The sequence below is a fragment of the Phyllobates terribilis genome, unplaced genomic scaffold (assembly GCF_046119375.1).
Source record: "Phyllobates terribilis strain yellow unplaced genomic scaffold, ASM4611937v1 Scaffold_4__5_contigs__length_816908805, whole genome shotgun sequence".
NCBI lineage: Eukaryota > Metazoa > Chordata > Amphibia > Anura > Dendrobatidae > Phyllobates > Phyllobates terribilis.
Window position 1 is genome coordinate 219,034,810 of NW_027362764.1, and position 12,356 is coordinate 219,047,165.

Here is a 12,356-nt window from a genome sequence, read left to right on the forward strand (position 1 = left end):
TGGATGAGCCTCATTTGGAGTACGGAAGTCTTTCCAGCATCTTAATGATTGCATCAGCTTGCTGTGGGGTATTTACAATAAATTGAATAACCTTGCATAGAGAAGGTAGCGGCAATATATGTTTCAAAATGCATCTATTTTTATTTTTTCTGTCTTGTATGTAACTATTGTAAGGCATATTATGTACAAGATTACTTGTGGCTGTTCAACAGATGGGACATGGTTCTGCGGCTGATGTTGGAAATATAAAATAAACCCATGCAACTTTTTTTTGATGTGTGCAGCTGCACATACTATCCATATATCACTAAGGTTGTGCATAATAATGTAGAGAAAGGGAAATAGTACTGGCTGTATTCATATAGATGAAGTGTTAATATGTGGGCTACAGAAAGGGCTGTGATACAAAGCAGATGTTACAAAGCAGATAACATCTGCGTGACAGCGTGGCAAATCAGTGATGTTCATGAGCGGAGCCGATTTTTTGGCGTGAACAAGCCGGAACCCCTAACACAAACCCGAATTTGAAATGCCAAAAAAAATCGCTCAACACTAGCCGCCCCACCGGCTCCGATCCATACTCTGCCCAGTATGACTCTACTCTGCCCACTCTCTCTCTACTCTGCCCACTTTGATTCTACTCTGCCCACTTTGACTCTACTCTGCCCACTCTGACTCTACTCTGCCCACTCTGACGGAGTTGGGCAGAACTGGCCAGAAGAAAGATATCTGGTGTAATCACTTTGATGAATCCGCCATACATACAAGTAAGCTTAACGAGGTATATAATGCTTTGTTCACATCTTGTTTTCGCACTAAATGCATCCATAGGGTCCCATTTAAGCCAACAGATTCATCAAGCATAGACTGCTGTAGCTTCCTATACAGAGGCATATATTATTTCTATTTTTTTTAAATCATACAACACTATAGAAGACATATAGTTGCATACTTGGGAACATGGCTTCTGACATTTACGTTGGGAAATTCTACTGAACTATACCTCAAACAGAAGGCAAAAACAAGGTGTGAGTAGAACCTTGTCTGACTGATTGTAGGTACACTGTGCATAGAAAAAGCAGAATTGAATTCCTTATGTGACATGCAGAAGTAGTGCTGTTGCTTTAAAAGCATTCAGCAACTATTAGAAGTAACACAACCACATGAGACAGGAAGTGTTGTGCTCCAGAAGCATCCAGCAGCTAGAGGGGTTAACACAGTCACAGGTGAAGGGGATAGTTTTAGCAGAGCCCTGGGGGATTGTGGTGAAGTTGTTTACTGTCTGGCTGGAGCTGAAGAGAAAGGTGGTGTGTGTGTTCTATATCTCACAGAAGCGCCCCTGCAAGTGAAACAGATTCAAGTCAGGAGTGATGCTAAGCACAGGTCAGCTAGAGTTCCTGAACTAACAGTGCAGAGTATTGTCAAGCAGAAAGATAAGGACTGTAGGAAATGGTGTCACAGGGATCACCTCCCTCAGCAAACCCCCCCCCCTCCATCTCACTGTGCTGTAAAGAATGCTGTGTTCATTAATGTGCCTTTGTATTAGAACTGTGCTGTCCTGTACTATTGGGAAGACTGTGAACGACTGTGCTGCTAAGGAAACTGTACTGTTTGTCACTGGAGCCTGTTGCTCATAAGACTTAACTTGCACTGGCTGTGCGGCTTCTTATTAAATGCTACTGTTCTACCATTGATGAGGACTTTTGTCAAGTGTGTCTGGTCCGCAAGTGAAACAACCTACATGTCTGTGCCTGAGGGTCAATATCCCTGTGTGCCTGAGAGAAGCTGCAGCACATGGTCTATGGTCGCCCTGCATAACGGTTCCCCCAGGATTCCAAAGAATTCATGTAACCTGTCTCGCCCCTATCTGAACCTAGCGGCGTGCGTGTAACACATACTGCTTCTTTGAGTACAGTAATTCATAATGACATTATATGAAAGAGCCTAATTTAATGTTAAGAAAATTAGGGCGCTTTGAACTTTTTCGATATCTGGACTCAGATATTGATAATCTGTCATTGGGATAGGTCATCAATGTCAGATCAGTGGGGGGGGTTCTGACAACCGTCACCCCTTACTAATTAGCTTTTCTGCAGCTTCCATGGCAACTAGGTGTAAACAATGTGCAGAGGAAGCATTTGTGGAAGTGTATTGTGCCATGAACAAAGGAGATTTCAGAGTACCTCAGTAGAAGAACTCCATCTCATCAGGCTGGAAAAGGTTACAAATCCATCTCTAAAGAGTTTGGACTGTACCTAATTCACAGTCAGACAGATTGTGTACAAATGGAGGAAATTCAAAACCATTATTACCCTCCACGGGAGTGGGAGACCAACAAAGATCACACCAAGAACAAGTACTATAATAGTCTTCAAGATCACAAAGAAAGCCAAGGTTCCTAAGCAACTAAAGGTTTCTCTCGAAACAGCTAATATCAGTGTTTGTGAGTCCACCATCGGGAAGACACTGAACAACAACACTTGTGTGCATGGTAGGATTGCAAGGAGAAAGACACTGCCCGCCAAAAAGAGCATTGCTGCCCATCTGCAATTTGCTAAAGATCTATAAAGAAAATACTACATTATAGCATAAAAATCTCATGCAAGTTGTGTGTATCATAGTTTGGGCCTGATAAGCAGTATCTAAGCCTGCACAGCATACCATTATTGATGGAACAATGACTTTTGAATTTTATCAACAAATTCTAAAGAAAATGTCAAGACATCTGTCCATGAGCTGAATTTCAATAGAACATGGGTCATACCGCAAAACAATGAAGCAAATCACATAAGTTGTTCTACAAAATAATGGTTAAAGAAGAAAGAAGTTAAAGTTTTGGAATGGGCAAGTCAAAGTCATGACCTTAATTTTACAGAAATGTTGTGGAAGGACCTAAAATAAAGCGAGCAATTCATGGAAAAAAACAAAACACTGGAATAACAGAATTAAAAGCTTTTTTGTTAGGAAGAATGGGCTAAAATTCCTCCATGCCGATGAGCAGGACTAATCAACACTGGAAACATTTATATGCAGTTATTGCTGAAAAAAGGAGTTCCACCAGATACTGAAAGTAAATGTTCAAATGCTTTTGCCACTTACAGACATTCAATATTGGATAATTTTCCTATTTTTGACTCATTTATTTGATGTTGTGTTCTTTATCTACTTTTAGGATTTGTTTGAAAATCTGATGTAGTTTTAGGTCACATTTATGCAGAAATATGGAAAATTCTGAAGGGTTTATAAACTTTCAATCACCACTGTAAGTAGTTGGTAGGTGTAACCTCTAGCATGTAGTTAGGTGTAACCTCTAGTATGTAGTTAGGTGTAACCTCTAGCATGACAGCTACTTTAACAAGTCTGGCACCTTAGGGAAAAACATATTCTTGCAGGTACAAGGTGTAAACTATTCATACATTTAACATGCTAGTGCCGAATGCACTAGATAATCTACATAAAGGCTCCAATGCATGGACTGGCTGCAGGTCTCCCGAGTGTGACAGCTTCTTATATTTCTGAGGCTGTCACACTCGGATCTTGAGACCCATGGCCAGTCCATGCACAAACAGTAGTGCACTGACATCTGGATGAGCCATAAGAATGAGCTCATTTCAGTTCCCCATTAAAGCATTTATGGTTATTTAAAAAAAATTGTGAAGGGCTATTCACATGGGAAAAATAAAAAAAAATTCTTAAGATGTAATAATAAAAGCAAAGGCAAACTTATTTTCTTCTCAAGTCAGTAAAAATGAACTCCTTTTATTCCCATTTTTGGCATGGCATACTACTCAATTATCAAACTCTGAAACAATTTCTTCTTTTGAGGACCTGCCTATGGTTTTGAATGCTAATAACAGGTACTAAACATAAAAGAAGCACCTGCACTCTGTGAGCAAATCAGTATTCCCGTGTCCATGCAAATCGGTCTGAGATCGGACTGCAAAACATGGACTGGCCATGGGTCTCCTTACCCCAAGCGTGATGTTCATAGACAATAAATTACATAACAACAATGACATTGTTCACCATAGAAACTAAACTTTACCTGCACATTCTGGGTTGTCTTCATTAAAATTTATTGCAAAATCATGGGAAACCTTTACAAAAATAAAAACATTTATGTTATCCTTTATAGCGCTATATATATGTCAGTGTAATATTCACAGTTGAGGACAGGTCTAGAAATCCAATATAATGTATAATTGTAGTAGAAACTGAAAAAAAAACACAATATCGAAAAAAAAGCACATGCAACAGATATACCTTAACCATGCAATAATAAAAAAAGCCAAAAACACACTCCTATATTTTAAAAGGGAAGGCTTCCTTCATGACCGATGTAGGCAACAGTGTTCCATGTAATATATCAGTTATCAGTGATCATTTTAGAACTTGTGAAAGCTATGAATAAAAGTTTGATAAATGATCACTTGGGTGCAAATTACAGAGTTGGAGCATAATTACAGATGTAACTGTGTTCTCTGATGTGTTTGTATTTTTGCACTCTATAAAGGTTTGTGTGATGGATGAAACACCGACAGTTCCTCTGTGACAACGTTCACCTAGAGAAGAGCCTTACATCCCGGATGCACTTTGGTCTCTTTTGCCAGCTTGCTTGGAACGCACAGCAGGCATGCTGTGATATTGGCCCTATGTGTCGACTAAGCTTTCTGAATTAATCAAAGTCATCAAAAAAACAAATTATGCTAAGAAAATATGATCATATATTGACAGCTTAGCCACATTGTATACTAATGACAATTTACACAGCCATGCACTGGGTCTGTCACTTGTTATTTCCACCACTGTTGGTTTGAATTTTATTCTTCTTGTTGATATGTAATTTAGAGGAGTTGTCCGGGACTAAGATATTGTTGAGCCAACTCCTGGCACCCCCACTGATCAGCTATTGGCTGGATGTAAGCATTGTACACAGCTCTATACATTCTTTAGTGGCCACTGCCAAGTTCCACAGTCTATCTCCTATTTAAGTGAATGGTCCAGGTCTCGATCCTCCATCAATCTTATATTGATGACCTATTTTACAAATAGGTCATGAATATGTTAGTTCGGGAACATCCAGTTATTATTGGTTAATTACTGTGAATAAAGAGGCTGGCTCATCTGGCACTGCTAATCACTAGGGAAAGGTGGAGATAGAGTCGGCCAGCCTACCCTATCCATCAGGCTTTCCTCTGAGTACAGTGTTTGCAATGCAGCAGGTGAAATTTGTGACAAATCCTCAACAAAATCTGCAGCAAATTTCCCATGTAGAATACGTGTAGTGAAGCTACAGATATGAAGGGGTAAAATCAGCAGCAAATTTGTTGTGTGAACACAACCTAAGATATTTAGTAAGACATAATGAGATTGTGTGAGCACATATTTTTAAAACAATTTTGGTAATGTTTTCTTTTTAATTTTTCATATCACAATCTGTATAAAAATAAGTTGTAATTTTCACACCGGCTACTGGCACTATTCTAGACTTACGCTTCCTGTTCTTTCAGGAAATCTACAGTGGGTACGGAAACTATTCAGACCCCTTTAAATGTTTCACTCTTTGTTTCATTGCAGCCATTTGGTAAATTCTAAAAAGTTCATTTTTTTCTCATTAAAGTACATTCTGCTCACCATCTTGACTGAAAAAAAACAGAAATGTAGAAATTTTTGCAAATTTAATAAAAAAGAAAAACTGAAATATCACATGGTCATAAGTATTCAGACCTTTGCTCAGACACTCATATTTAAGTCACATGCTGACCATTTCCTTGTGATCCTCCTTGAGATGGTTTTACTCCTTCATTGGAGTACAGCTGTGTTTAATTAAACTGATAGGACTTGATTTGGAAAGGCACACACCTGTCTATATTAAGGCTGTGTGCCCACGTAGCGTTTTTCAAGCGTATGTGCTGCGGAATTTCCGCAGCGTAAACGCTTGAAAAACGCATGTATATCCGCACCCCATGGTCCCCAATGGCATTCCGCAATGTCAATGCCCATGCTGCGGATTTTTCCGCAGCGTATATGCTGCGGTCAAAAATCCGCAGCATGCTCATTAATTTAGCGGAAGCGCAGCGGAATCAATGTGCGGATGGTACCCAAGTCTGGATGAGAGGAGACTCTCATCCAGACCTGGGTACCAAAGAACCTGTAAAAAAAAGAAAAAATAAAGTTTATACTTATCTTCTGATGTTTTCCCTCCGTCGCGCTGTTGTCTGAAGGACCTGCCACGTCATTGAGTCATGTGACCCACCACATGACTCAATGACGTCACCGCAGGTCCTGCACACAACAGCGTGAGCTGCTCAAGCCTCCGGACGGGGCAGAGAATGCATCAGAAGGTGAGTATAAAGTTTATTTTTTTATTTTTTACCATTCTGAACAAGTTGTCAAGCACTTTTCCAAGTGATGCTTGGAGAAGTGCTTGATAACCCGCATGCGGAAATGAATGCAAAGACGCCTCACAAACGCTTCTACCTGGCGGGAAAACCGCATGTAATATCCGCATGCGATTTTCCCGCCAGGGAGAAGCGTAAAAAATATGCTTCAGGTCCGCAACGTGGGCACATAGCCTAAGACCTCACAGCTCACAGTGCATGTCAGAGCAAATGAGAATCATGAGCTCAAAGGACCTGCCCAAGGAGCTCAGAAACAGAATTGTGGCAAGGGACAAATCTGGCCAAGGTTACAAAAGAATTTCTGCAGTACTAAAGGAAGGTTTCTAAGAGCACAGTGGCCTCCATAATCCTTAAATGGAAGAAGTTTGGGACCACCAGAAGTCTTCCTAGACCTGGCCGTCCAGCCAAACTGAGCAATCGTGGGAGAAGAGCCTTGGTGAGAGAGGTAAAGAAGAACCCCAAGATCACTGTGGCTGAGCTCCAGAGATGCAGTAGGGAGATGGGAGAAAGTTTCGCAAAGTCAGCTATCACTGCTGCCCTCCACCAGTCGGGGCATCATTGTGGCAGAGTGATCCGACGGAAGCCTCTCCTCGGTGCAAGACATATGAAAGCCTTCATAGAGTTTGCTCAAAAACACATGAAGGACTCCCAGACTATGAGAAATAAGATTCTCTGGTCTGATGAGACGAAGATAGAACTTTTTGGTGATAATTCTAAGCGGTATGTGTAAGAAAACCAGGCTCATCACCTGCCCAATACAATCCCAACAGTGAAACATGGTGGTGGCAGCATCATGCTATGGGGTGTTTTTCAGCTGCAAGGACAGGACGACTGGTTGCAATTGAAAGAAATGTGTCACCCTGGCCTGGATGCCACAAGTGTAATTAAAGCTGTGTCTGAGAGCAAGGGGGAGGTTCTCTAGTCAGGGGAACATTAGCATGCAATGCCTCCTGTCTCAGGCCAGTAGGGGGAGCTGGCTGCCCCTATAAAAGCTGGTGCTGGGGGCAGGGTTAGAGAGAACTTGATGGCCTATCTCAGCACTGAGACTTGTCCCAGAGCAGAGCAGGGACAGACAGTTGCACTGCACCTAAGAGGAAGTGTGGCAGGAGGAGAGCCACAAGCCAGAGACAAGAGGCGAAGAGAGCCTGTCTTGGCAGATCACGGACTTACTTTACCAGACTTTGATGTCTGAGGCTGGGAGGATTCTACATCCCCCAGCAGAGAACCAGTCCGCAAGGGACTGTATATTCCTTTGCCTAAGAAGCCTGGAGGCCCTGCCACAACCGAAGGGACCAGTAAAGCCATACAAGGCTGGGAGCAGAAAGGAACTCACGTCGCAGGCCATACAGGCGAGAATACACGGAAAGCTCGGAAACGTGGGCTGTTACCCTATAACGAGGAGATAGCCAGAAGGAGCGCAGAAAGCACGGTAGGCCTACACCCTCACCCTGACCAGGGCCAATTTCCCTGTTGCTCTCAGACATCCAGGTCCCCTCCTAGCTGGGACTGTTTGTGAGTCTGTTTACCTGTTCTAGTAAAGACCCTGGACTGCAACCTGTTGTCTGTGTGCTCCTTGCTCCTCCAGCACTATCAGCACTGGGACTCTCACTACCATCACTCCCACCATCCATTATACTGCCCTGGGGCCGCACTCTTCCCGTGGGGAGTCATACTACCCTAGCTGCACACCTCATCAGCCCCAGCGGTCTGCATGCAGCGGCGGTTCCTAATGACCGCAAATCCACGGGTGGCGTAGTCGGACATAATCAATAGCACATAATGGACTACCACTTGCCTGACCACCCTGAGCCACGGAACCGGGTTGCCACTACTACTCCCATCGTTCCCTATTGCCCGGATCCGAGTGCCCCACGGCCCAGGTGGCGAGTCAGCTTTGGCGTCGTCGGCAGGATTTCGTGCCTGCAACCACCGGGTACTGCGTGCCTGAAAAAGACTTTTGTAACTTACCTGTGGCGAAGTTTCCCGCCGTTCGGAGTCGTTTCCCGCCATCCGGAGCCGATTCCCGCCATCAGACGCCATCTTGGACCGTTTCCCGCCGTCTTCCCGCCATCCGCAGCTGCTTCCCGCCATCGGACGCCATCTTCAGGACGCCGCGCGGGAAGAAGAGGGGCGTGGACGTCAAAACCACGCGAGATCTGAAGCTCCGCCCCACGCACCGACGCTGCGCAAGGTCCTGGAAGGGAGAGAGAGCGACGCTGACGTCATCAGGACGCGACGCCAGGTCCTCGTCCAGAGCAGCAGCAGCGGAGCCGCGGCCTACAGAAGAGGATCGCCGGAAGGTAGGCCACGCTTAACTAGGGGGGAGGAAGATGTCGGACACAGAGGCGCCCACTACCACCAACGCAGCTGCAGCAGCGGTGATGCCCTTTTCCCTGCCCTACATCCCTGGAGCGGCCTGGCTGCCCAAATACTCAGGGGAGCCCCATGCCCTAACTGACTTCAAGGAAAGGCTATACAGTTTGTTCCACGTTTACCCCCTGACAGAGGAACAGAAGGTCAGCATATTAACAGGGCAGTTAACTGGCGCAGACCAGAGGGAGGTAAAATCATGGCCCACTGAGGAGAAAAGGACTGTGAAGGGTATTCTGGCCCGGCTGCGGGGTACCTTTGACACACGTACCTCCGCTGAGATTAAGATGAGGTTCTATGGATGTAAGCAGCGGGCACAGGACAGCATCAGAGACTATGCCCTAAATCTGCAGGAAGCCTTGAGGGCTATTCAACAAACTGACCCTGGCAGCGTGCAGGAAACGGATAAGCTGCTAACAGAACAATTCATAGAAGGTCTGCTGTCTAGCGCCCACAGGGCCCAACTGCGCCTCATGTTCTTTCAGAACCCCGACCTGACCTTTGCCCAATTTAAGGACAGGGCCATAAGGGTGCTCCGTGAATCTGCAACCAGTGGCGCTATAAACCCCCGGCGCCCTGCTCTCACCTACCACCAGGAGGCGGCGCCCTCCTCTATGGACCCCGTGGGGGCTGATGCACAGGCCCTGAACCAAGCCCCGTCGAAAGATCTGCATCACCAAGTCCAGGAGCTGACCAGGAGCATCGCGGCGTTGACCAGGACCGTCCAGGCGTTGCAAGTGGACCCGTCAAGACCCATCGAGCTGGCTTCAAGTCCGGAGGATGTCCCGTGGCGTCGACAGAGGAGGATCCCGTCGTTCCGAGGGAGGCCCACAGACCGCTACGCAGAGGATGGACAGCCCATTTGCCATCGATGCAACCAGCCCGGACACATTTCCAGGTACTGTAATTTAAACGGGTCCAACCTGGGGCAGAGGGCCAACCCCCAGGCATAAGATCACCAGGCCCTTACAATTGGCGTAATAAGTACGTTGGGGGGCGCCCGGTTTTACCCGTGGTGCTGGACGGTATCCCCATGAGCGCCTTGCTGGATACTGGGTCACAAGTAACCACTATCCCTTATGTACTTTTTAAGCAGTATTGGACTGATGCTGATATCACACGGTATCCAGACAGTAACTTGAGCATCATCGCCAGTAATGGCTTACCCGTGCCGCAGATGGGGTTCAAGGAGATGACCATTAAAATTGGTAAAGTTGAACTGCCTGCACAGGGAGTGATTATTGTGGACATTGACCGTCGTGAAAGTCACCCTAAAATAACTGTGGGTACTAACGTAATTGAAAATTGTCTTTCAGAGGTAATTGTAATCTTACAACAGGTGGCGGTGAATGCTAGTTCCAGCCAACAGAGAGTCCTCAACAAGGAAATAAAAGCCCTGATGAGACGGCAACAGGTAGAACTGTCTGGTGGTGAGATCGGTAGCGTAAGACTGAGTGACCCACTCCCCATTTCCATGCCTCCCAAAAGTGAAATGATGATCTGGTGTCGGACTGCAATCGGGTTGAGAGGTAGAGACTACCAAGCCATGGTAGAACCCGTGTACTCAGACAGCAGGCCCACCATTTTGACAGCCCGGGGGGTGGTTGATGTCCGTCATGGGAGGGTGCCCGTCCGCATCCTCAACATTGGGGAGAGGGAAGTACACTTACCCAGGTACGCTACACTCGCCAAACTGTTTGTTGTCGAACACAAAGCTATCAGGGCCGTGGAACCCTTGCCTCCATCTCCTCAGGCGGAGGGTAATGGCTCCCAGAAACAAAAGGAGGACTGGTGCCAGAAACTCCATGTGGGTGCTGACTCCACTCCCCTGCACCAAAAACAAGGAGTCTACCGGGTGGTTCAGGAGTACGAGAGAGTCTTTAGTAAGCACCCGCTAGACTTCGGCAGAGTAAAGGGGATAGAACACCACATCCCCACCGGGAGCCACCCACCAATAAAAGAGAGACACAGGCCTGTACCCCCTGCACATTATCAGAATGCAAAGGGCATGCTAAGAGAGATGAAAGAAGCTGGGGTCATTAGAGACAGCTGTAGCCCCTGGGCAGCCCCCTTGGTTCTGGTCAAAAAGAAAGACGGCACCATGAGAATGTGCGTCGACTATAGACAAATCAACCGTATCACTCACAAAGACGCATATCCGCTGCCTAGAATAGAGGAGTCTTTAGCCGCACTAAAATCAGCTAACTTCTTTCCTACTTTGGACCTTACTAGCGGGTACTGGCAGGTTCCTGTGGCAGAGGCTGACAAGGAGAAGACCGCCTTCACCACCCCGATGGGACTGAGTGAGTTCAACTGTATGCCTTTCGGGCTCTGCAACGCACCAGGGACCTTCCAGCGGCTGATAGAATGCTGTCTAGGGCACCGAAACTTCGAGACGGTCCTCCTTTACCTTGACGACGTGATCGTCTATTCGAAAACCTACGAGGACCATCTAAAGCACCTGGCCGAGGTGTTCGAAGCCCTGGCAGGCTACGGCCTGAAGGTGAAACCATCGAAGTGTCACCTACTGAAACCAAAGGTCCAGTACCTAGGGCACGTGGTAAGCGCGGAAGGAGTGGCCCCCGACCCTGACAAGGTCACGGCAATCAAGAGCTGGCTAAGCCCCTCGAACATCAAAGAGGTAAGACAGTTTCTCGGGTTGGTAGGCTACTACCGAAGGTTCATCCCCGGGTTCACTAAGATGGCAGCTCCTATGCAGGACCTCCTGATCGGACAGTCTAAGTCCAGGAGCCAAAAGCCGCCCTTCAAGTGGGATAAACCGGAAGAGGAGTCCTTCCGCCAGCTAAAGATGGCCCGCACAGGGGACGAGATCCTGGCCTACCCTGATTATGGCCAGCCTTTCATTCTCCACACAGATGCCAGTAATGTGGGACTGGGAGCCGTACTGTCCCAAAACCAACAGGGCAGAGAAAGGGTGATCGCGTATGCCAGCCGGAAGCTGAGACCCACCGAGAGGAACCCGGAGAATTACAGCTCCTTCAAGCTAGAATTCTTGGCAGTGGTGTGGGCCGTGACGGAACGCTTCAAGCATTACCTGGCCTCCGCAAAGTTCACCGTGTACACGGACAACAACCCGTTGACACACCTGGACAATGCAAGACTGGGTGCCCTAGAACAGCGGTGGATGGCCCGTCTCTCCAACTATGACTTCGTGATCAAGTACCGGGCTGGCAAAACCAATGCCAACGCTGACGCCCTATCGAGGATGCCTCACTTACCTGAAGGTGATGAAGACCCAGAAGAGCTGGAGGAGGTAGAACTCCCCGCGTTTCACCGGTATGGAGCCGCTCAATACTCTCACCGCGTGAAGTAGGAGGATCTAACAACTGTGATGATCAATCCCCTACCTCACCACAGCTGGGCCGAGTCCCAAGATAGTGACCCTACAGTCCGCCTGGTGAAAGATCTGCTGACCCAGGAAGATGCCCGCATAGATCCGGATGCTCTAGAGGAAGCCAAGCAGCTATGGAAAGAGAAGAGCAAGCAGTTCCTCTACGAAGGCAAGTTGTGCAGAAGGATTGTCAACCACCGGACGCACGAGCTGACCTGGCAAGTCGTGGTCCC

General features: G+C 46.7%; 1 protein-coding gene across 2 annotated transcripts in view; it reads right to left on the minus strand.

Annotated features, from left to right (window-relative positions):
- The window catches only part of CPNE4 (copine 4), a 915,330-nt gene that overhangs the window by 88,214 nt on the left and 814,760 nt on the right, over nt 1-12,356 (minus strand). For both annotated transcript variants that reach the window (XM_073678089.1, XM_073678088.1), the window contains one exon: nt 4,046-4,097. In XM_073678089.1, coding sequence (XP_073534190.1) covers nt 4,046-4,097 — 52 coding nt within the window. The remainder of the gene's footprint in view (nt 1-4,045; nt 4,098-12,356) is intronic.